Source organism: Streptopelia decaocto, assembly GCF_964273445.1.
Source record: "Streptopelia decaocto genome assembly, chromosome: 3".
NCBI classification, from domain to species: Eukaryota; Metazoa; Chordata; class Aves; order Columbiformes; family Columbidae; genus Streptopelia; species Streptopelia decaocto.
This window is the reverse complement of record NC_138656.1, coordinates 93267068-93294010: the sequence shown is the minus strand read 5'-3', so window position 1 is coordinate 93294010 and position 26943 is coordinate 93267068. Positions and strand designations below refer to the sequence as shown.

At 37.3% G+C, this 26943-nt stretch overlaps 1 protein-coding gene across 1 annotated transcript in view; it reads right to left on the bottom strand.

Annotated features, from left to right (window-relative positions):
* EYS (eyes shut homolog) overlaps positions 1 to 26943 on the bottom strand; it is a gene marked incomplete at its 5' end in the record, with an annotated part of 687713 nt that overhangs the window by 23845 nt on the left and 636925 nt on the right. The window contains 5 exons of the mRNA XM_082048968.1: positions 1895 to 2067; positions 5770 to 5944; positions 12260 to 12404; positions 12602 to 12768; positions 17519 to 17701. Of these exons, the coding sequence (XP_081905094.1) occupies positions 1895 to 2067; positions 5770 to 5944; positions 12260 to 12404; positions 12602 to 12768; positions 17519 to 17701 (843 nt within the window). The remainder of the gene's footprint in view (positions 1 to 1894; positions 2068 to 5769; positions 5945 to 12259; positions 12405 to 12601; positions 12769 to 17518; positions 17702 to 26943) is intronic.

Sequence of the window (26943 nt, the reverse complement as noted above, 5' to 3'; positions counted from 1 at the left end):
TCCACCTGACTTGTTCTCGTGCAATTCATAGTATCGTACTGCATTTACCAGTTGCTATTATTGGGTAAAGCCCTATTTGTTCTTACTCTTTGTTATTCTCCTCTGCTTTTTTGCCTTGTAAATCTCTTCTGTCATTTTCTCCTACCTTTATTTATTTTCTTTTTCCTGTTTTTCTTGCACATTAATTAGTCTCCATCATTTAATTTCCCTTTGTTCTCTCCTGGTCCCTTGGGCTGTTCATTGCTCTCTGTCTCTTTTTCTTTTGGCTCCAATAACCACCATCAATCCAGAGATGAGATATTCAATCTTGATAAGCAGCTGTTTTTTAGCAATTTGCCATCCACTAAAACTGCAAACTGTGCTTTGAAAAATCTCATTATAATTCATTATTCTGCCAGAGTAAGGTGAAATGCAGGGCAAAGAGTTTGGTCAGGACCCATAGTCCCTATTCATAAAAAGAAAGCTTTTAAGTAAAACAGAGAGGAACCTTCTAATGTGTTTACCAGGTGAAGGAATTACTAAAAGGATGACAACCTACAAGAAATACAATTTTCTGTTGCTCAGATATACGCTATTTGTACTGGTAATAGTGGCCATAATAAGAAGATCCAAATCTATTTTGAAACCAGAACACAGGAGTGTTTACCTGATTAATTGTGTGCTTTATATATAGCACATGTCCTGCTGATCAGTGTCCTCAATTCAGATAGCATTACTTTCGAAAACCTCACTTGAAATGAGAATTCAAAGTTGAAAAGTTCATATAGAGAGCCCTGAAAAGCTGTTACAGCAGAGGCAATAGACCAAGCACATTCTTACATGGAATTTAACAATGACTTTCCAGAAACTATATTCTCTTTGATTTGAGCCTACAAATTGCAAGTGCTTGCTGTAATGGGATTTTAAAACTATCCATCTATAGGGTGAGGACTGCAAATCAGTTCAAATGCAGTTCAGCTGGTCAGTTTTGTGCTTGAAACTCGCTCTGTAGGCACAAGAAGGGAGGCTGGACCTTGGCAGGCAGTTTGGAAAAGGAGCTATTTAACAGTAACTGGAGTTCTCGAAAAGATGTACAGAGAGTTTCTCAAAGGAAAAACATCAGCTTGTACAATCGAATTTAAGAGCGGCAGAATACAAGGTACGGTCTGTACTACATCTCCTTGCACACAGAGGTGCATCAGACACTTAGAGTACAAGTCCCTGAGTTTGTAGCACCCATGTATCCACATTGTCAAATATTCATTTGTGCAATCTCTCAGAGAAGAAAACAGACAGATGAAGGATTCCTCTACTTGAGGCTAAGAAATGCAAAGCTGGCAAACTGAGGACATACTTTGAGGCTAACGTGTTGGAAGACAGGGAAAATGGGCAACTGAAGATTATTACAGTGATGTTTGCATCTTTTATCATCATTCCAGTACAACCCTCCCCAATAGCCAGTGAAGTCAACAGGAAACTCTCCATTAGTGTCAGTAAAAATTGGATAAGGTCCGAGATGCTTCTTACTTCTGAAGCGTACTCAGAAGTGTACTACTGAGCTCTTAGGTGTGTTTCTCAACATGCTTCATTATGGTGAGCTTGGAAATTGAACTAAGCACTATAATGCTGCTCTGCGCTGCTTGCTGTCCCCTCAGTATCTGACAATGCCACACTGCTCATGAATTTGGTTAAATGATTTGGAAGAATTGAAGGAACAGATGGTGGAAATCAACATGTAACAATCCTTAGCTTTAAACTACTTGATTTTTCTAACAGAAAGAAGCACCAGTTTCTTAAATAAAACCGATTTTGTCTCTCTATGTCACATTTAATCGATGTATCACAGAATACTGTGTTTTTCTGCCTAGGCATTACTGCATAATTGTATGTACAGTGCACTATCCATTTGACATACCTTGTTCACAATAGGTACCGGTTGTTCCAAGAGGACAGTGACATGTGTAGCCATCAGGCAGTGGCACACAGGTTCCGCCTTGCTTACACAGATGTGGAGGATCGTGCTCAGGTTCACATACTGACACTGTTTCTGTGCAAAATGCACCTTTCCATCCAGTGGGGCAGTCACAGCTACAGTGGGTAAGTGAAATGAAATAATGCAACATAATTATCAAATGAAATCAACACATCAGTAACAATGTAATCAAGATTTTCAGGTTTGGTACCTATTCTTATAATTGACACATCAGAGGTAGATTTGATGAAGCATTTGATGGAAAAGAAGATAGTGGATTTGACTGTGAAAGAGGTGGCAATCTGTGTTATATATCTGTGACTGTAAATCTATGCCATAAGCACATTTTCTAAACTAACTGAATCACTGGACTTGTTAGTGTCCACTACTCTTTATGCCTTTCTTTCATCCATGCCAGGAGAATATAACAAAAAAAAATCACACACACTAGCCTGTAAATTTAAATTTAAAATTAGCATGAATTCTACATAAATTGTTAAATATAGAATACAGTTGGCATTGATGTTAAAAATGCCCTCCTTACTGAAAAGTGTCAAAATATTAATAGTTAAAATGAAATATGTTAGACCTATTGTATTTAGAATTTAGTGACACTTTATCATAAAACAAAAACCAAAACAGTTACACAAGTCCTAAGCTCTTATGAAGCACCAGCTGAAGGCCAAATTTTCTACCCAGAGGTATCTGAAGTGACACTGCGTGCTTACCTTTAGCAAACTAAATCCTGCCAATCATGTCTGATGTTCTGTTCAAAGTACACGCAAGACATACTTCATCAACAAGAGACAGTCATAACGCATCATAGACAATCTTGCTATTCAAAGTTTTCTATTTTGTATGACTCTATGCCATAAAGAATGAAGGATATTATTGTCCCTTGAACATAAATATTTTATTTCATTATTCAAATATTTCTTCTTTATTTTGTTAAAAGATAGTAGTTGTGCCCTGTTGCTGGCCAGAATGTAAGCCTTTATGGTACATATTTCTGCTTTTATTTAAATCAAAGCATTATATCTGTAGCAACTGAATTTACAGCTTAACAGCGTTGCACACTTTCTGACAGGGTGGTGAAAGCAAGATATAAAAGTAGCTTAAAACACCACCAAAAACTTCTGATGAGATCTCATTTCAGGAGAGGAAATGCTTGAACACAAATCCAGTTCCCTCAAGGACTCTGCTCTTCAAAGGAACACAGATGATTTGAAAACAGAAAGAAGTTCCCTCTGAGGCAATGTGAGATGGCATTGACAGCTATCATACATTGACAAAAATGATATGCATGCTACATGACGCCTCTGGCAATGTTTCACTTTTCTGTGAGAGAAAAAAGTGGCCATTACTGGTCCATGCATGCATATATACATAGTCTGGGAAGACCTAGATGTCTTGAAATATGAGAAAAGAAACATAATTCAGTAGCAGGACACTACAAATTAAAAGCAAGTGAACAAAGAAGCCCCAGAAAAAACAAATTAACACCCTACTCTCCCTGCCGCCCATTTTAGAACAATCCCCAAATAAACCTGGAATAGTAATTATGAAACTATAATGATGAAAAAGAACTATGCCTATAATATTAAGCTGCCAGTGTAGCTATGTCACCAGCTACCACCTACTTTCCAATTACTCTCTAGATCTTGCTTGTGGTGGCTTTGTGAACCTTACAGACATGAGGATACGTTAGCATGGCTGGGTAAACTGCTGAAGCAAGGACTGAGGATGGTGTAGGTGAGCAGATGGGAGTGTCATGCTTCAGCCCACATTTCTATTTTCTTGCAGTTTTGGTTTTATATCTCTCTAACATGCTCATGAGTGAAAAGAGTGCCATTCTCTTTTCTTATTTCTCAGAAAGTGTAAACACTCTGAATGTCAAGGATTTAACCATTCTGGAAGGATCCTGCAAAATGCAATAGTAGGGAGATACCTGTAGCACAACAATTGGAAAACAATCCCACATTACATCTTTCAAAGCATTCCCGTCATTACTGTATTTAAGAGATATTAAATAAGCTCATAAGGGGACTGGGGAGGGAACTGCATGCCGCACTTCAAGGGTAAATTTTCCAAATTTTAGTACAGCCTTACCAGCTTTAGAAGCACTAGTTTTGTACAGGTTTTCTTACAGATGAAGATTTGTCTCAGGGGCAGCAAAAACAGTTACCATGTAATTCTCTCTCCAGCACACAGTAAGTGGTTTATTTTTAGCTCGACAGGAACGTAAACTCTTTTCTTTGTAGCACATGGAAGGACAGGCCTTTTGTTGTTTTGAAGAAAAATACACAGAAGCCCTGCAGTGCAAAGCCTGTTGTTGTTTTTTTTTCTCCTTATCTGTCTTGCTGTCTGCAGTGTTTTCAGTCAGTGTCTTCAGATGTTTTAAGTCAGCACTTTTCTCATTTTAAAATAATTATGCAAATATGTGTGAATAAATGAGCACATGCAGGAGCACATGGGGAAGCAAGAATAATTAATCTTGGCAGATACTTTTAAAATCAAAAGTGCTGGTCAGCAAAGGTTTTACAGCTGTGTTACGAAGTGTTTGAAAACAAGATTTATTACAATGGAAGTGTTGATACACAACAGCAATTCGGAACTACAAATGTACTTCCTTCTTGTATGCCTTTCAGTCTGGGCACTATCATCCATCTACACTTAGTGATAAGGTATGAAAGACCATAGACTTATCTTCTGGGCCACTTGTCCTCACCACCACTTATTAACCCATAGGTCAGCCAGGTGAACAGCTTATATGATGAACTGACCTAGTTCAAACAATTTTAACATGACATCCTTACTAACACACCTTGTATTGTTTGAAATGGATTAAGAAGGTCTCACATGAGCAGGCCAGCCAGCAGATCTGGAAAGGCAACAGTGAATGAACACTTGAGAATGGCATGAAGAGTGACCAGGGAAGGTGCATTTGAGAGTCAGGAAAGTATCCACAGAAATCACAAGTGGAGGCACAGACAGCTGTGTGTATTAGGGAGAGACTGAGCAGGAAAGAAGGATGCACAGGAGCTAGGTAAGGGAGCTATTAGAATTTGAACAGGCTCAGAACTTTCTGATGTTGGGCAGTCAGTGGTTTAGTCCGGAAAGGGGAGTCTTAGATGAAAATACTAATTTCCAGGAAACAGAAGTCACCTGTTTCTGCTCCATCAGAAATGTTCAGAAATTAAGACAGTCAAGCTGTCCTCTTTGCTATTTGTTCTCTGCTAGCAAGGCTGCTCATCTAGTTTTTAAAAAATGTCTTTCTTAAACATCTAGTTCTTTCCATGCATTTTGTAGTTAAGTTGGGACGCCAGTGACTTTAGTGGAGCAGAGTCAGTCCATGAATTTCTTTAAAAAGTTCCACAGAAAGTGTCCTAACATAATTTTAATATTTTAGTTTTGATGACGAAAAGACTAAAATTTTCTGCGTAACTCAATAAACCCTTCAGCAGTTTCCTTCCTTCCTTCCTTCCTTCCTTCCTTCCTTCCTTCCTTCCTTCCTTCCTTCCTTCCTTCCTTCCTTCCTTCCTTCCTTCCTTCCTTCCTTCCTTCCTTCCTTCCTTCCTTCCTTCCTTCCTTCCTTCCTTCCTTCCTTCCTTCCTTCCTTCCTTCCTTCCTCCCTCCCTTCCTCCCTTCCTCCCTCCCTTTTTCCCTTTTTTCTTTTCTTCATTTTCTTTCTTTTTTTTCTTTTCTTTCAAGATGACAGGCCCCTGGAGACTTCTGTTATGAAGCCACTAAATTACCATAGTTATTAGTCTAGAGATCAGTCTATAATGTAGTCTACAAACAAAAAAAAGTATACTTACTAAACAGTAGAACCACTTTCTATGCACTTCCCACCATTTCTGCATTTTATTAAACTGCATGGGGAATCTTTACATTGTCCAACACTGCGACCAGAATTGGGGTGACCTTCTGGAGTCCCTGGTGACTTAAACTCTTGATTCATGCTGGTGCGAACTTGAACATCAAAAATGCAACCTCAAAAGTCGGAAAAAAAAAAAAAGAAGAAGTTTAAAACGAACACAGGAAGTAAAAACAAACCAAACAACAGGTCAATGTCAACCCTCAATGAATGGGTTCCACTAAAATGTCTTCAGTGGGTCGACAACCATGCCATTTACATGTGCTAAAGATATGCTGACAGTAAGTGCAAATAAGTGGATGATTGTAAGTTCCTTCATTTAATGATAGGCAAAGCAACAGAAGTAATTTCTCAAGGAATATACAGAATACAAAGTCAGCAACTAAGGAATGACTAGGTGCAGTTTTGTGTTTACACATGCATGCTCTTGCAGGAATGCTTCTATATCAGATAAAAGCTGTCAAAAACAAACAAAAAAAAATCAGAAAAAAAGGAGAACATATACCAAGAAGTCTGTTTAACGTAAAATACATAAGAATCCAGAGAACACTGACTAATATAATGCAGGCAGGAAATGTGGACTTGAATTTCCTTAGCTTGAGATGGACCCCTTCAGGGAAGCACCTAGACCCTCCCCTTCCTAAGTGAATGCTTCAGGTACATACAGATCATGTTGCATTTGATCACATTTTGAAGTAGGTGTATGCTGCTCCTTTAGGCCATTAATCTCAGAAAAGAATTCAAAAGTTTAATGTATACTAGTAAGGTAAACACTTCCAGGTCTGTTTCTTGGTCATGTGTAGCTGCAGTATAGCTGCATCTAGAGTACTGATGGGAAATGGTCCCTAGATTATGCTAAGTCCCTGAATATACCAAAGAACTGTTTGGAAAAAGTACAGTTGTCACAGACCAAATATATGTCAGAGACCATTGTAAGAATTTATTTGTAGGGATGATTGAGTGCCTGTGCCTTGATCTCCACCCTGAAGTTCTTTTAATTTGCTAAAACATTGGTATCCCAAGTGAAAAGTGAGGCCAAACTTCAGAGTGAAGCAGAGATGTTCCCCACTTGCTGCCTCCAGGCAGCTCCCGTTTAGCCTGTGGGATTTCTGGGGATTGCCCCTTTGGAAAGTCTTTGCTGTTCCTCGTGACAGCACAGGATGGTTAGCCTTATGGGTCTAACTTAATTAATCAGTATTTCTGAATCGCTTTTCCAGATCCGCATGCTCATTTAAGTACTGCAAACCTGAATATTATGCCATATATTTCATCTTTTTGGATCAAACCCTAAGTAACCTTTCAAAATATACCTCAACATCCAAGTGACTTAGAGTCACATTTAAAGGTAGCCATAAGCACTTTAGAAATGTAATCCAGACTGATACATAGATACATACAATTTAAAACTGAAAATCAGCTTTTAAAGCACTTTAGCTAAACCAGTACAGTAATGTGTTTGGAAATGCTCATACCTTTCTAAACCTGATTTATACAGTTTAGCTGAGATATGGTGAATTTCTACAGTGTTTGAAATCATGAAAATAGTGGGTATTCAGCAGTGCACGCCAGAGGATTTCTGCTTAGTATTAAAAGAATGGAAAGGACACAATATGGAGATTGCAAGTAACCATCACTCTGTTTTATAAAAAAAAAAATCACTTAATATAAGTTTTTGCATGCTTCACTGAAATCACAGAAGAAAAATACTTGCACCTGAAAGACACAATCAATGTCCAACTTTGATTTTTTTTTATAATAACATAATTTTTTTAAACAAAATATAAGCAATACTTGTAGCAAGATAACCCCTTTAACTACAGTTAGAACAATGTTAGTAAAAGCAGCTTAGAAAGGCTTTTCCCATGTTATACACATTTTTTTACTTCTGTTTATATTAAAACACAGCTGATAATTAAAAAAATCATATTAAGCAATTTAAAAATAACCTAGTTTGATGATTACTTGTTATCTTCATATTACTGCTTCTTTGCTTTTAACAGTGTTGGTTTTAGGCCACCATACGCTCAGTAAATCCTAACTAATGTTTCATCTGTTTATCAGCAGCAGATAAAGCATGTTCTGTTCTCCTAAGTCTTGCTGGAGCACTAAGGAAAAACAGCCCAGAGCTCTGTGTAAACAATGGAAAGCACAGTGAGTACCCAAGAACTGGTAAGGTCACCATGGAAAATAAACTGGCATTTGTGCTGGTGACTAGTTTAAATGTACCAGTGGAATATCAGAGTTAGAAACAGTTCATGAGCACTTGTAAACAAAGCATATAGTATGTATTAGGGTGTTTTGACCCAGCTTTATAAGTTCAACTGATTTTTTATTTAATTTTCTTATTTCTTCAAATTCTTAGTCAGTGGGATGCAGAAGGAGGACTCAGAGCAGCAATTTGAGCCTGTTGTGGCAAGCACTGTACAGCCTCCTGCAGAAGGATCAGCTGATGAATGTGCCTTCTTTCTGACCTGAATTCTCTTTGCTTTCCCAGTCCTGGGCCTCTTTTAACAAGAGACTGCCAACTATGCTGAATAGTGGAGAGGTTTTCTGACAGAGCCAAGTTTGCAAGAGGAACGCAAAAGAAATTTCTGAATTTGTGAGTTAAACTTGGTTTGATCCTGAAGATTAAAGTTTGATGCAAATAAGCCGAAATCAGACTCAACAAGACAGTGCACTTGCTAGGGATATACTACCTCTTTGTTGGTAATCCTGGGACTGCACTTAAAGCTTTCTGCCAAAGACTTTTTTTTACCCTCAATTTAATTTATAGCTTTCACTCCAGTCATGCAGAGCTCACAAACCACCAAAGAGTCACAAACAATAGATTAAAGAGATTATAATAAAAAACATGAGTTCATTACTCGGCTTTACTTTTGTTTTTTGGCTATATCCTTATCATACAAATTTTTTTTTTTTTCCAAAATTTCTCTCTAGTTTCACTTACCTGCTTGGAAGTCCTTAGTACTAATTTGACTAAAAATACACAAAGCAAATAGAGGCATAGATAAACTGTGGACTATCTGAATGGAGTACTGAATTTACACATTTCTAAAATTCTTCCTGTTCTGAAGTGCTTTGCTTTTTCCTTGCTTTTTTTGACTGCTTGTGAGTAGTGGAGTGTTTGCCTAAAAGAGGTGGCCCCCGCAATAACTACCCAGTGCTGTTCTGAGCTATGACCCAAACTCCCAGAGGGCCTGTATGAATCATACCCAACTGTGATACAAGAGGCAACACTGAGTAAAAACTACTTCAGAAGTCACTTTCCTCTGTGACATCTGTGATGCAGAACATAAAGAAAAGTAGTCATTGCCCTGACAGGCTTACAATGTATTCTATATTATTATGAACATAAACTTTGACCACAAGGCTGTATTTGTATCTATTTGGAACTCAACTGAGTTCCGGGTTTACTGTATTTTAAAAGGTGACGGCACTAGCTGGAATTTTATTTACTTCTGTACTCCTTCAGTGCAGAAGAAACAGTTTGGCTTTATGGTAAGACCTTCTTTTGCCTTTTTACTCCTCTACTTAATACCATTTGCTTTCAAACAACAGATTGCTTCTATAGCCATACATCACCCTATTTATGAACAGGACCACAGGAACAATCATTTGCTCTTCACTTATTTCTAGATGCAAGCTCTGGCTCTCCACCAATTGCTTCTATGGCTAGAGACTGCATCATGCCACCATCGTAGCACAGAGTGTGAAACATCAGAACTTTCCCTCTTTTTTCTCGCTCACACCAGATTTCTCTCTGCCTGTCTCAGAGATGCAATGTCCAGAAAGCCTGCTGTAATGTCTGGCTTTTTCCAAACAATTCTCTATCTCATCTTGTGAAGGTGAGTCATAGTTTGAGTCGTGCAAACCTAAACATGAGGTGGTTGATTTTATACTCCATTTCAGATTGTCCATAATGAGCAGGCTGAGTCTCTTTGGCCACAAGCCTTGCAGCTACCTAAAACCCACACTGACTTTTTAGAGCAGCTGCAGGATCCTTTGCTACACACCTCAGAAGACTCTTGAATGGCCCACTGTTATAGGACAACACAGAGAAACTGGACACTTAACTATCTTACCATGTTCCCATTTAAAAAAGGCTGTTGTAAGCCCAAAAGGAGCTACAAATTTGGATGAAGTTTAAAGTTGAGAGCACCTCAAAGTCCACATGAACATGGCTGCTTCATCTGAGCTCTGCCTTTACTAATTTCTTCAGTTTCTTATAGGGGCTTAAGGAAGTTTTCTAAATTGCTCAAGCTACCATCAAACATTCTTCAACCTAGCAAAAGAATCTGTAGTGCTGATCTCCAAATTTCCTAAACTTAAAATTCCCAATCTTTTGGTTATTAAGTTAGTATATTAAAGGCATTTATTTTCAGTTTCCTGCTCCCCCATGGAATTATTTGGACAACAACTGCTGAAAGCATGCAGGTAAGGGAGGAAATGATCTGAAACAGTAGCTGTACAGAGTAAAAACCCTAAATGATTGCACACTGACACTGGGGACAGTTAGTCTGCAGCAGCAAGGCTGACCTCAATGTTTCTTGATCCAATAGTGATTGCTTACAAAAGGAGAGGTACACTCTAGTATTAGAAGCAAAGTGGTTTTAATAAATTATGTCTTCTAGAGCAGCCAACAGAGCTTCCTGAAAGTCTGAGCAGTTTAACTGACTATGTGCTAGATAAATTTATCTTGTTTGTCACTTCCAGAGTTTTTGTGTGGGCTCCCTATAGCTGCAGATTGGCTGAAGTAAAATGGTTCAAAATTCTCTTTTGTGTTAGTAGTAATAAAGTTCCTGCTCTGGAGAGGGCTGTGGAGGTTTATTTCTGATCCTGAGGATCCTGAGAGCTGAAACTGGGGAGATTTCTGTGCTAGAAGAACAAATGAGATGCTGGCTACCTAAAGAAAGTCATATGAAATCGGTCATAGGGAGGCGTAGCTTCCTTGAAAGTCAATGTGCTCTGAAGTACAGAGGCAAACTGCTGGTGAGAACTGGAACAAGGAATGAATTAGCAAATATAATAGACTTAATACTGTGAATGACAAAGAGAAAACTGTTTATGTGCTACATGTCTGACAAAATTTTGAGGTAGACACTTATTTTTAAACAGTAAGAAAAATCAATACATAGTACGGTAACTAACAGTACATGAACTCTGAAATATTTTGTTTCTTGAGGGGAAAAAGTATTCATTTTGCATTTGTAGAAATTTGGCCACCACAATATATTTGCAACATGAAGAACCTCAAAAACTGGCAGAAGGTTTGTGGTTAAAGTGAAGCACCAGAGATTCCTGTTGGAATAGACATTAACATGTCTATAAAATAAGCCAGAAGTACTTCACAAATATTGACACTATTAAAATACTTGCATAGACATTATGTTTTACAAAATGCCAATTTGCAAGCTCTTAAGAAGTTATGAAAAGTATAACTATTCAATTCATACTTCCTGAAAAGATGGAGACAGGTGAAATGTTAATTCATATGACTTTCTGAGTGAAAAGCTTATTATAGGATAAGAAATTGATATTGAGGAAGCTTCTGTGTAAGACAAAAAAGTAAGGTGATGGTTGGAAAAGAAGCAGTTACATGGCCTCAGTAGAAATGGAGTGTAGTAGTGCATGAAAGTGAATTTATTGCTATGCTTGCCTTTCGTAATGTGGCCCAAATGTTATAATTGATAACTCAAACTTTGCTCTGCTCTGGCAAAACCGTTTCATTTTAAAGGTTTTCCTGTGCTTAAAATTAATTGAAGTTTATCTCACAAATACTGAGCACATTATTTCTACGGAACTAATGAAAGAAAATGAAGAAGTGTTTTGAACAAATCCTTTGTTTCACTGCTGATCTCGTAGGAGTTCAATTAAGTTTTCTACAAAGCTTCAGATATCAATTTTGAGGTAGGAATTATTATGTTAGAAAAAGAGCTGAAATATTTGTAACAGCAATTACTTAGGTCCTATCTAGAGACCTAGGTCATCATGTCAGGAAAAACAAAACAACCCAAATTTCACTATATCCTATCATAAAGAAGCTTTCAGCATGAAAACTGATACCCAAAACAGCACTGTCAGTGACAATGGTCAGAGCTAGTGGGGGGAAGAATCTAAGCTGCTTTACCACAGAGAAAGGAAGTCCTTTTGGAGAGATGCTGTAGCATAGGGACAGATAAGAAGAAATTATATCATGGCAAACTTCCATTTTTATCAGAAACAGAAAATATTAAAAACAGTTAGCAAAGCTCCTATTTGCATCATGTTTCTTAGTTATCATAGTGAAATAATGAAAAAGTCACAACAATCTCAGCCAAAGGAGATCCTAGTTTGTTTCCTTACAGCACAGAGATTTTAGATCTTTATTTCATAGGCAACTGAAACAATCTAATGCATGTTTTAAAAGGAAGTGAAAACAGCATTATCTTTACCTTGAAAGCCGTTCTTAAATCTGGACCCGTTTGGTAGGAGTTCTGGAATATATTCATGATAGCCACCTAAATAAAACTGACTGAAGACATTGAGTCCAACCAGTCTCCCAGGAGAAGTGACAGTTTTATTCTTGTGATCATCCACCTTTCAATGAAACATTTATATTTGTTACAATAAAGGACTTTACCTTATATAAAAACACCTAATGCAGATCGTCCTCCAAACTTAACAGGGAAACACAAAAGTAATTTTTCAACTTTCCGTATAAAATGTGGGGGAAAAAAAAAAAAAAAGAACACTTTAATCTAAGAGCTATCCTTCTAAAGGAAATAATTTCTTACCTTCAGCCAGCCTTTTTGTAGATATCTGCCAAGATGGATGACATGAATACTGAGTGTCAGATCAAGTGGTTTACTACTGATTGTTGCTGTGCCAGAACCTAGATTGTAGCTATATACAACTCTGCCATTACGGAGGCCTAACACCAAGAAATCATCTCCATTCAGACCTGAAAAGACAAAAGAAGAATAACTACTTATTCTAGGATTCAGTGAATACTGGTGCATAAAATATTCTCCAAATCCACTGACAATATATCAGTTTAGGAAAAATTTAGCCAGGAAGGTTTTAAATTTTGTATAAATTTTTACTATCCTCTGTTTAACTAGTAATACCATTTCCAGTATTCTTGTGGGTTTAAAGTGGAAACTGCCGAGATTTTGAACATATTTCAGATTTTTTGAGGGAAGTTCTTTTTCACACTAGTTTAGTACATTCACAAAACCTGTTGAGCCTGGTAAATTTAGCAGTCATTGCTGCTCCCTCCCCCTGCAACATGAATAAATTCTCAACTTTCTTAAGAATCTTAAAACAAGCAAATTGAAATTCCAAATTGCATGTGAGAAAAGCCCATGACTTAATTCTATTACAGTTTGCTTTCAGCTTTCATGGTAGGTACTTGAGAGCAGCTGCTACTGTCAGGTAAGGGGAAAAATAGGGATATGGGCCTGAGGAAGCCCTAGGAGCTTCTATGAAGTTTGGTCAGCTGTCCTCAGCCCAAGAGTGCCTGGAGACTTTACTGCAGCTGCCTCTGATTAAGGTGGTTCTAGAGTATTTCTTACTGAGGTTTCTCTGGTCAGAACAGCTGTATGCTCTAATGCTCTGAAGTCTTCTTAGACTTTCAGGTTAGAATTCATTCATGTGAAAATCTGCAGTAAATAATTTATTTATATTTAGAACTACATGCTGGAAGTGTAGTCTGTGCTTATCAGGTACTATACTATAAAATCTCATTTGAAAGATTTTAAGTCTGACATAAAGCCTGTGAGTGAGAATTAAGTTCGTGGACTCATTCCTGGTTATCTGAGTAAATGGATATTTACACTGGCATCTTTGAAGATAATTCAGTCTCCTCATGTAGGCAAGAGTAAAACCACCATTAGAAGAAGCATTATCAACTTGATTATTTTTACAAAACCCACCCTTTCTTTTGCACATACTCCTAGTATGGTGAAAGAACTGCGATACAAACAATGGTAAAATGGAAGAATGTTATCAGTCTTGGATTAGGATGCCCTGAACTGAAATTCAAAGCCATCCATTTCTTTTTACAACTCCCCTGTGAATTCAAGCAATTCAGGATTCAATTTCATGGATGTAAATTGTGTTTTCTTTGATATTCTGTTTTCATAAGGGTATCTCATTTTGTATTCGGTTTATGGAAGGTCTCTTTGTATTTGTTCTTGCAGCATCATACGGTGACCCTCATTTCAACTGCATGCTTTGATGCCCCTGCCCCAAGTGCACAGCGAGTTTGCTTCATTTGCAAAAGATAAAGTGGGCTTTTCCTCCACAAGAAGCAATGATAGATATATTTCATCCTCACAGTGAAGTTCTGCATACTAATGTTTCATAGCCAAAACTACTGTATTTCCCTTGTCTCATATATTGTAAATGAACATGTTGCATTAGCAGCATGGGGAGGACGGGGAACAGTGCTCTGCTTTTTCTATACAGAAGTTTGATTTTTCTATACAATTACTATTTTGATGTAACATGAATATATATAAAAAGAAAAGCTTATTCCAAAGAAATTAAATATGCAGCCTCTGTAGAAAATGTGCAGTTACATTCAGTTGAACAGGATACAAACACTGTTCACTTTTATTGAGATGATTTGTTCATGACTGAATGAAACCCCGTTGCCTTCAGTGAAGGATGTCTAAACCGAAAACAACAGTTTTTTAAAGTCATGACCAACACTTCTATTTTCAGCAGTGTTCACAATGTAGTTACACAAACTAGCAGAGGCACATTAAAGACACCAGGAAGAATTTCTTCTACTCAATTCAGCTAAATATGGTTGCAAGAGCTCCACTTGACAATGACTTTTACATTACAGGGCACACCCTGCAGGCAGGCCTTTTTGAGACAAACTTCAGTGCTGTCAGTATCTGTTTTATTTTTAAGCATTTTTTTGGTATCATATTTGGACTTAATGTAACTGGAAAAAAAAAAAAACAAACAAAAAAACCAACAACTCGACAGGTTATTTCACACTATTGGTGCTCTACATTTCATATTTATTCATAGAATCCTTCATATTCTATCCTGAGTAAAGAAAGTAGACAAACTGGTGTAATTTTTGTTTAGTTACATTTCTTACCATTTCTGTACTGACAGTTTGAAATTCAGTTCCCAAGGTTATAGAAACATGTCTGAATGTGGGGGTTCATTCTTGTCATTGAAAAGAATGTTCTAATGATTCGTTTGTGTTTGTTTATATTACAAAAGAGCTATGTATAATTGTTATAAAACTTTAATGATGGGGACACTGGCTTCTGAAAGCTGCTTTCTGAATTACTAGATGGAAATACTCTAGATAATGTCAATGCACCATTTCCATTTGGCTAGCCAAAAAAGAAAGACAATATTTCATCCATCCACAACAATAAATAATTAGTAAGTGAAAGGAAAAGCTGCCTGCGATCAAATGGTGGCTGTCATGGTATGAGTGGTATTAGACTTGGATTCAGTTAAAATAGTGTTGGATATAGTTCAGTTAGCAGGATCAGCCAGGCCTGACCATATTTTGCTGAAGTTTGGAAAAAAAAATTAGCGAAGTCTGATTCACACACAGACAGACACAGAAAAAAAAGTTTACAGTGGTTTAATATTTACTTGTGTTAGGCTAGTTTGGAGAATCAGCTCAATAGATGAAGTAAATCAATTTGTGGCTGTTCGTCCACATGCCATACTAGGGTATCAGCAACTACAGCTGATGGCTGAGTTGCACTAGCTAAATTTGACAGGATCTTTGCAAATTAAAAGTAACAGGCTTAATTGTATCGCAGATATGTAAACTGCCAAGCCATTCTAAGCTAACGTCTTTTAGTTTGCATTGCAGCAGACTAACTCTGACTCTTGGAAGTCTACCACGAGGAGAAAGGGCAAGAAGCCCTAGAGTGTACAGGAACTTAAGTAAAAAAAACGAGACCTTAGAAAATATCAAATGTATTAACATAGCAAATGGAGAATATCCTGTATCCTATTGATGTGATATACTGCAGTTGTTTTGCACAATATATATGTAACTGCATAAGGCCGCCCCCAAACTGTTTTTTAAAAATGTAGTTTGGGACTTCAGTATCTTAAAACTGCAACTAATAATTTCTCCCCTCTTTCACCTTCCTGAAGTATTAATTTTCTGAGCCTGTTCAGCATAAGCACAGGGTTCCCACATGTTGTGGGCCATAGCTGCCAAACTACTAGTGATATTTTGGATATGTAGCAGTAGAGACTTACATCTAGGTATCTAAGGCACTCTCCTACTCTGATGGGTTTAGACCTAAAGACACATCACCAAATATCCATTCTAGGCTTCAACAATCCTGTAGGACAGCTCCAAATCAAAAAGTTAGCTCATGCTCCAATTGTGGAAACAATTAAGGTAGAAATAAGTACTATGTTTCCTCTGATCTATTAAGTATAAAGTAGTTTCTACCTGACTGCTTTAAGTCTGCATTAACATTTCATTAATTTTTTCTCAGCTTTCATCAATATTATGGATCCCGTATGGACAGTGATGCTAAGATGGACACAACACATGTAGTATTACTGTTTTACCCCATTTCAATGCTGAGGCCACATCACCCTGCCACAGTGGGGTGCTGTGAAGGAACACCTGAAGTATTGCTAAAATCTTAGTACAATGTTGTAAGTAGATTTATATTAGCTGCTTCTCAGCTGTGTTAATCAGACCAAGTTGAATACTTCGCTACACAGATTGTAGCAGGACTTATTCACAGCTAGCTTGGGTTAACTTGAGTGAGCTCAAGGATTAGGATTTAATATTTCTCGTAAATAACACAGAGTCAAATTCTGGCCACCGTAGGGTTGGATTTCCATGTTGAGAGTACTGTGGGCCATGGAAGTGCAGCCACTGCGACAACAGCAGCAATTTGTGGCTGTTCCTGGAACAGGTTGGTTGAGGACACAGGAAGAAGAAATGACGGGTGGCTGTGGCATGATGGATGGATGGATGGATGGATGGATGGATGGATGCATGGATTTTCCAATAAAGTAAGTATCACTGGAAGAAGATTTAAGACAGCATCTCTCAAAACTGCACACCAAATAAATGTAGTCAATAATGAAATTTATGTTTATGACTGACAACCAATGATTGGACAAGGGGTAATGGGTACAAACTGGAACACAAAAGGTTCCACTTAAATTTGAGAAGAAACTTCTTCTCAGTGAGGGTGACAGAACACTGGAACAGGCTGCCCAGGGGGGTTGTGGAGTCTCCTACTCTGGAGACATTCAAGACCTGCCTGGACACCTTCCTGTGTAACCTCATCTAGGTGTTCCTGCTCCAGCAGGGGGATTGGACTAGATGATCTTTCGAGGTCCCTTCCAATCCCCAACATTTTGTGATTCTGTGATTCTGTGACTGAAAAGAGAACCTTAATCTTCTGGTTTCCATTTATTTTGTTCAGAAATATGCTACCTCAAGTATCAGATTAACTGTTGACTTTAATAACTGGAAGCAGTTATACTTCTTAATGAAAAGAAACATTTATACAAACTGATTGTTTACTGTGTGTTTACAAACCAATAAAGTATTGAAGAGATTATTTCCTCCTAATAAAATTATATCCTAAAAAGAATCAAGAAAAATATGCATATATTTATATCCTATTTGTTCAATGAATATTTGAAAGCTCGTAAGGATAGATAATAAAAATAAAGCTTACCTTGGCCTTTCTGTCCAGTGAAAAAAATCAGGTTATCTTGTAAAGCTGAGTGGTGGTTTGCCAACTGAAATTTCACACGGAATTCATAGTAGAAGGTGATATTTGGGATCGTAGAATAAGCTAGGAATGAGGTATAGCCAAAGACATCTGTACCACTGAAACTTGGTTGACTAATATTAATAGCTGGATTTAAAGAAAAATAAATTTGGTGTTAGGGCAAATTCTTTAACGTATGTATTTTCAGATTCTATCTACATAGCCCATTTCAGAACTTAAAAATTAATAAATAATACTAATAATTTTATAAATTGTAATATTTTTCATACATACAAACATAGTTTAACTTTCTTCTGAGTCTAATCTCTTTATTTTTCAGCTTTTGTGAAGGGGCTTCTTTTACCACAGAATTATTGGCAACGACTGCCATCTCCTGGATTCTAGATAGCATTGCTATTAATAGAAATCCACTGCAATATTTACTCGAAACTCAGATAGACAAAAGAAAACATACAAAGAAATTCTCCTGTTAAAAGAAGTGTCATCTCTGCCACGCATCTGTGTGAAAGCGAGTACAGAGATGTGCTGAAGAGGTTGAGGAATTGTAATTCTTCACAGGTAAGGAAATAATCAAAAGAAACATTATAAAAGGATGAATTTGCAGCACAGTGAATAGAACCTGCATGAATTATATTGTTCACAGTATTTGCTCCACTATTTGTACTATCTGAATATTCAGGAATTGAGTATCAAAAAATGCATCATTTACACTACTAATAAGTTATATTTTTTTACTGTCATTTAGGTTCAATTTAGTGAAAATTTCCTTTATGTTTGGCACTGACCAGGCAAAACACGTAGCTTTTTCTAAAATGCCTTTAACCACTACATATACTCCTGCCTCCTCGAAAGCTGTGCAGGCTACAAGTTCATTCAAACACCTACTGATTTTGCAACACAGAAATTTATAATTTATGCTAAGAAAAACAGTGGGATTAAAAAAGCAGATAAAAAGCAAATGAAATCAAGTCTATACACATATCTGTACTGGTAAACAGACATTAGAACACTGGTGCTAAGCATCCCCACAGCCTCAAGGACCGCTTGCTGCAGCCGAGTAGCCAGGCTGCTGTGCTCAATTCTTGTAGTTGATGGTCAGAGCAGAGATAACGTAATGCTCATATTGACAATATGGTTTAGTGAAACACAAGACAGAGAGGAAGAATAGCTGAGTAAAGCTTAATCCTGAAAGACTGGGTAAGGGGCTAGATTTAAAAGATTTGTGCAGTTATTTACAACCAACCTGAGCACCAAATGTGACTGGATCCAGCTTTACTAATGGGGGAGGAAGGAATATGTAGCTGCACCATGTAGAAACGAGACTGGGAAGTGCTAGTAAAGAATTATAATTTTCCCCGAGTAAACCTATGTTAGCCTAGGTACCTTTCATCATCTAGCCCTCAACACTTACAGTGTGGGAGAAACAATCACATGTAATTGTGAAAATGATATCACCATCTCTAGTTTGTGGAATCTGTATCTAAATTTGCAACCTGGGACACCTGCCATGTCAGCAGTGAAGTGGCAGATATTGCCTCCGTATCTGCCTCTGACCAGAGGTGCAGATGTAGGCTCTGACAAACCTTTTCTAGCACAGATTTGCAGTCTGCAGCAATACAGAGTGTACTGTCCCATTTATTAAGCACTACTTCACACAGGCAGCACATTGTGCCTTGTTCTGTGATCTGAAATGGGAGCCAGGAAATTTCTCTATGAAACAGTGATTTTGTCCTAATTAGAAGAAAACTGAGAATGAGTTTGTTCTTAATCTAGTCTGACTGAGCGTAACCTCAAGTCTCAGACCTTTATGAGTCATGTGCAGTGGTGGAGGAAAAACACAACTGTCCCGTATTTAGATTTGTTGTTGGCTGCAGTTCACCAGTACTCCCTCAGATTACCTGAACATGCCTGAGGGAGGGAGGTTCAAGTTCAGCATTTTATGATTCTCAGGAAGCTATGACAGACAGACAGCTCCTTTAATGTGAAGTATTCTTTATTCCTTTATTTTTTTCTCTGTTTCTTTCTATTTATTTAATACAAAGCAAAATATTTAGGAGAGAAGATTTTAAAATAAAGGAGGCCTTTGTTTTTACTGTTTTTTCTTGTTCCCTTTATAATAGGAAAGGCAAATTCTTTCATGTAACTCCAGAGTGCCAGGTAATTTGGTTCACTGACAGAGATCACTGAAGAGTCTATTCCTGACAAGCTCTGCCCAGTAGGGTGAAACACTTCATTCCCAGGATGAAGTATGCCATTGTCTCAGCTGTTTCTTTGGAGCTTTCTAACTGAGGAGTTATTTTCTTGCCTTTCTACTTGCTTCTTTCAACATTCTCTATAAAGATGGATGGAACATTGACAAATGAATGTCCTACAAAGTGAGCTACAACAGGAGGACGTGGACAGTAGAAAGATGCTGCTCCCACTGCCCAGGTGCTATACAACATACAGAAAACTTTTATATATATCCATACTCTTATATTATTACTACATATCAGTTTCAATTTCACTGCAGTTTTGACACATCCTAGAACAAAAGGCTCAAAGATCTCAATTCATACTCACAGCTAAAACCACATCTCTTTCAAGCAAGAACACTTTTGGCCCATTAACTGGGGGGCAGCAAATTTGGGGCTACTGAGACAAGACTCAACTTTTCTCTGTTGTGTTTCCTTATGTAACAAAGTGATAGATTTACTGGCTGAAGGTTTTGCTGAAGACACGACAAAACTGTGTTGAGAACAGAACTGTTCCTATTTAAGGTTATTTTTTAAATTTATCTTTAAATAACTTTACCTAAAATGAAGGGTATGGGGCTAGACTTTTAAGATAGCAGAAGTGGGAACTGGCCTTAGTAAACTGAACATGTTATACAAAATTTAGTTTGCTAAGTTCACCATCATAGGAAGTCGCTATCTTTGACTCCAGAGACAAGTATCACCATCTATACATGGCCTGTGATACTATATATGGCACGGGCTCCCAACAGTACTGAAAAGGTTGGTCTTAAATTGTGGTTTTGCCTATTGTTTTCTCCTGCTTTTAGGATGACATCTAAGAAAACAGACTTGGGAGAAAAATTACCAGGCCAAGTGGATGATGACGTTTTATAGCCATAAATTAACAGAAAATGGTACAGAAAGATAAGCAGTTTTTTTTAAAAAAGTTCATACCAGTAAATATAGACAGCAATATTCAGTGTTTGCAAACAGGTTGTGTATGCTATATTTGGTCAACTGTCAGATGTCAAAATCTTGACACTGTCAAGCAGGTTTAAAGTGCTTCTTAGAGACACCTCAGAGACAGTCCAAGTTCAAAACATCTTAGACAGAAGTGACATGTTTTGAAGAATAATGCTCAAAGTCCTGAGGAAGGTGTATCAGAGAATGTCAACATGTTACTTAGGAGTTCCTGAAGGCAGGACAGCTATTCAGAGAGGACACTGAATGAATGGCCTGTGTTCATAATCTTTAACATGGATGCACCCTGAACGAATATCTATATAAAGGCAAAAAGATGGGAGCTCTGTCTTCAACTCAGAAAATAATACAGATTCTGGTTTGGATCTTTACCTTCAGTGCAATTTTACATACAGCTCACGAGAACTGGGTAGAAGAACTGCACTTTACTTCGAAGATCTTCATATGGGGAAAGCTTACATATAATTACACCTTCTGTACTCTCACAAAAATATCTGGTATGTGCTAAATTTTTGCTATGCAGTAATATGAAAACATTTTATTTCACATTGATGTTTAATAATTTTTAGACTTTTAATTTCACAGTATTGCTTACCTATTTTTTTTCTATATTTTTCACTATAAGAAAGAGACATATCTAGGCCCTAAGCTTCCCACTCCTTAGAAGAAATTGGCACATGCACACAATGGGTGGCAATCATTTGAGAAAATGAGAGCATCTGTGATATAGATATAACAGCCGACCACCTAAAGCTGCACTTTACGTCAGTGTAAAAATTAAGCACATTTAGGATGCAGTGCCTTTCACATAAAACACCTACCTTATACAGGTCAGGTGAACAGTATTCTGAAATGCTTATTTCACCACACCACACACAAAAGTAGCATTAGGTCATAAGTCAGAGTGAAGTATTACAAACTTGTGAAGTTAGGTAGGATGAAGCCTATCTTCTCTGTATCCTGCAACTGCTTCCCACTCTGCATTTTCTTTGTCTTCGGTCTTCATTGCCACAAAAGCTAAATGATTTAGAAATTCTGAACTCATTCTCTGTGAAATCAAGGGAACAATTTTTTTTTTTTTTTCTTTCTGATTTTGAAAAATGTGAACCACAGTATACTCAGAAACTAAACTATTTGCACAAAGTTACACACAAAGTCTGGAGTGTATTATAGAATTGAGTATAGATGTATGAACTCCAGTTGAGAGCACAATCACAAAACATTCTTTGCAAATTGACCTTTTAATTTCTTATCCCTGGGTGTCTGAGCACAGCCACTTTCAAAACATTTGGCAAATAGCAATTTTCATAACTAATGTTGATCTTTGACCTGAGGATCTCCTTCCAGCTCTTTGTGGCCTTTTCATCCAGTTTTAACTGTACAGTTTGCTGGGGCTATGAAATGTATTCAATAACACATAGTAACAGACTCATCTTAGAATAACAGGACAGTAACAAATACAAATCAGTAGTATGGTTACCCAAGTTAAAACAACAGTAAATCCAGTATATCACTAATAGTGGGATAAACTTAGTATCTGGGCACAAAAAGATTTATGTGGTGGGGTTATCATGAGGCCAGCAGGAAGCAGAGTATTTCATCTTCTCCAGATGAGCAACTCAGACACAGTGACAGGTTTAGGGAATTTCAAATTCCCTGATCAGACTGTTCTTTTTTATTGTTGACTTGCAGAAGCACTACCTGCATGTGTGAACCAGCCATCACCCCCCACTCCTGCTCCTCTCCTTGCTGGTCCTCCCCTGTGTGTGCATGGTGCTTGGATGTTACCTGAATTGGTGCATGACCACCATATGGAGCTGTACCTATATAAAGCATGTGGTCACCAAATGGAGAAATACTGTATAAGGCAATAGGAGCCCCAGAGGCATATTTTATGAAAATCATTATATATTATTTTAGTTTACTTCTTCATAATTTTCTCCACAGTGTTGAAGCAATTTCTCACACTCAATAGAAATCAGACATAGTATCTAATTAACTGCCCTATCCTTAGTAGATAGGTACCTGCAGTAAATGTTTGTAAATAGTCCTCCGTATCTTGGTCTCTGGAGAGTAAAATGTTAAATTAATCCTGAGTCAAAAGCTTATATTTCTGGCTAATTCAATATATCCAGCTTGACAACTATGTCATGTTTTATCTGTTTCTGGAGTGGCACTTACAGATTTTATACCACATTTTGAATCACGTTTCTTCTCTACATTAACTGTTATTAAGTTTCTTCTCTACATTAACTGTTATTAATCAAGAGATCTTTATTCAATCGCATCAAAAAGTTGATAGGTAAATGTGCATCAGTGTAAAACATCCAGTGTGTGAGATACCTTTTATGCAATGACCTTCATTAGTTTGATTTTGATAGAGTAGTTTGCCATACTCTTACATATTTTAACTTAAAAATTAAAAAAAAACAATAACAACGACCGAAAAAAAAACCCAACAAAAAAAACAACCCACAACTGTATGAAAAATACAGTGATTCATAAAATTGTTTCCAGCAAGATAACTCCACCTTCAAAATATTCTTTATAAAATGTTTCGGGATGGCTGAAATAGCAGAGGGCACAGCTAACCACACTGGTTATTTCCCTTTTCCTGCCTGGAGACCATCCAAGCTGATTCCCACCCTTTCTCTTGCAGTGTACAGTCTGAAGTGGGAAAGAACAGAGATGTGTCCCAATGGCTCTGACTATAAGCCATGCAAAAACACATTACAAATTAACAGACTGCCTTAAACACACACTGTGCTGACAGAGTACAAAGTCTTTTATCAACTTCTTGTCCTTGATCTTGTCCTATGTCTGCCTGTCAGTGCCATGCCATTCATCATGGTCCTCTTCAGCATTCCCAGCACTGAACAAGTAATAAGGTATTATACGTCCCACTGCCTCACAAACAAATAATGACAAATTATCCCATTATATAAATACATTAATACGGTTGGTTACCTACTTCCCTAACATTGTACAAAGTATCAGAGGCGAGTATAAAAGTGAGAGGTAAAAAAAAAAATCAACCATAGTTTGAAAAAAATCTTAACAAAGATGAAAGAATAAAGTGACAAAGAAGAAAGAAAATAATGGTTTCATTATCTTTGAATTTTCTGTTATAAGTTAAAATTAATGTTCCTTTCAGTGTTCACTGGCAACACGTCTTGAACCACAGCTTTACAATACATTGCAAAAAACAAGACAGATGAAAGGGATTGAAAGAGATGAAGACTTCAGGCTACAGAATTACAATCAGATAATCCACTTCTTTATATTATCACTGACTACTGTGAACAGTTATCAATTCAGTGTCTGGTTCCAGGATCAACAGTCATATATGCTGTGGCATGAGTATTATTCAGTTCTCTTAAATATCAGCTCACATATTTGCAAAGATAATATTGAAAAAAATATGGAAATTACTACCAAGTGTTGTATTTTCCAGTCTTCCGAGCTGTACAAAAGTCTTCAGAAAAATTCCCTTTGCCATCACAAAATTCAGCAGCCACTGTTTCTCTCACTGGCTTGCAGCATAGCATATACTAATAAAAAAACCCAAACAAACTTGCTCTTGTGCACAGAAATATTCATGAACAGAGTGCAAAATATTTTCTTAGCTGAGTTTAGAAAAAATATTTTTAAAGCAGTTGGGTTATTCCTCCTCTTACTTATCATGTTTGCAATGAAGCAGCAAGAAAATTGCATATTTGAGCTACAACACATGCTCCTGAAAGAGTCTGAAAGACTATTATAAGAGGAGTTAGAGATCTGCATAATTCAGGCATATGGCTTTCCGTTCCAATCTCCAGTAGATACTTAGGTATTGTTTTATTTGTCTTGTGGTAACAGTAGGTATCATGGAGCCCACAGGCCCTATTAACTTACCTTATTTCTGTAATCGTATAGACAGGAAACTTGTACTTCTGATTGGAAGATGAGACTTGAAATAATAAAAATGATTTCACTGCTCAAGGATGAAAATATGAAGCTGAAAAACTGGTAACACAGCAGTGACATTAATAGTGTGTGATTGTGGATATATGTACGTTTTGTACAACTTTTATGACATTCCTCACATTGGAAGGGAAGGGGAAATTAAAGCCCAGCTAAAAGCAAATGACCCAGAAAATAAATTTCCTTGATCAGGAAGAAGAGTCACCCTGATCAGCATTCCTCAAAGTCTCTTACCGCTGACCAGAAACCTTGTAATGCAGTTGGTTTTTTTTTTTTTTTTCATCTGATGAAATTTCCTTTGGGCATCTGCTGTCACCAAACTGCATGATTTAGTCTGCAGACCCAAACAACTCTGAAGGTGACATTGTGTGCCAAACATAGCTGCACAGAAGCAATGTGCTTGCAGGCTGATTTTCACTCTACAGAGCTTGGAGCAAATGACTATTCCCACTTCAGCACTTTGAAATTAATTTTATACATGGGGGGAATACATCGCACAGAAAACCTGCTGAAATGCTTTGGACTATGAAGCACTACCATGAATGTTTCTCAGAAATGTTTGAAGGAACACACAGAATGCTGTGAACACATGCTGTGGATGGCCCTTTTTGGTGTGTATTTACGAAATACAATGTCACAGTTAGGACTCCATTTTATGTTGTCACATATGTACCTATGTGAAACACATGGTGAAACTAAACCACTAAACCACTGTAATTGACACAATTACTCAATTTAGCAATGCACATTCCTTTGAAATCCTTCTCCTTTTAAATTTGCGTTTGTGCTCGCAAAGCACTTGATTGCTGGCTTAACAAAATGCTCCATGGTATGACCAACAGCTTCCCAGAAAGGCCCAGTTTCTTGTGCAACATGTAAGTAACAACGACACAAAGGGTTTAGAACTCCAGGTGTTCATTTCCATTCCTGGTGAATGAACCATTTCTACTTGAACAATGACACCCTGATACACTCCTTAACATTTCTACATCTTAGTTATCAAAATTCGTTATACTCATATTTCAAACATACTGGCTTTACATTTTACAGATCATACCACTTTCCTGTACCAATCAGGGAATGCCACAATCTCTACTTAGATGAAATTGTTAAAAAAGAAAATAGAAAAAAGAAATAATAAAGGCTGATTAATGAGATGGTAGTGATTGAACAAGTTGGTGTTTTGTGATTTTTTTGTTTGTTTGTTTGTCTGTTTGTTTTTGTAGAAGTACAGTGTCCTAAATTCTGTTTATTTTGGTGAGATACAACAGTAGTATTTTTAATAGTTTAGTCTCATTAAAACTATATGACTTTTATTTCATGTTAACAACAGTAATTTGGCCACATTTATGTTCAAATCATTATAATCAGAATTCTCCTGAACTTTAAGAGAGTTGAAGTATGATGATACGAACATCTCTCTTAACTCTGAGTTCAAGCTTTCTCTTTGGACTGAGCATGCACCACAGATTTTCATGTAAGTCTTAGATCCCATGAAACGACAGATCTCCCTGGACAATGGACAGTTCTAGTGCTAACCTAACGAGTTGTTGATATGTCTTCCTGACCAACTTTTAAAGTAGAAAAATCAAATACATAGGAAGCATTTTAAAAAGCATTTCAGAGAAAAAGATGTTCATAGCACCATTGGAGGATGTGTATTCATATGATCTGAAATGGTGCTATTTGTAAACACTTCAATTCACCAGTGTGATCTTAAATACTGGAGATTTACAATCTGCAAGAAACACAATGCAAGCAACTTTTTATTAAATTAAATATGAAAGGAAATATATCAGACTGAGGCTTGACTGTTGGCTGCTTTCACACAAAACTACTGAAAAGCCAGAGCTCAATAACTGGACTCAGTTTAAGTGATACAGATTGTTCTATGTACAGCTTAAAAAAACAAAGCCTCTTGGGAGAGTGAGTCAAGCTGCCCCTGTAGACACAGTCACTGTTCCAAACTGTTGCATACAATAATGTGTCGTGTTTTCTATTTTAGTAAGTGACTAAATTATTGCTACAGGCAACTCCACCCCCCTGAGTTGGAAATCATAGGGACATTTAACTCCTCAAATCAACAGTGTTTGGTTATGTGATAAATGTTCTCCCACACACCCACAAAGCAGCAGAGAGAGCCAATGGCAGGTGGGGGAACTCGGTTCACACTCTACCCCAGCTGCTCCCAGTCCTCTCCCAGGCCCA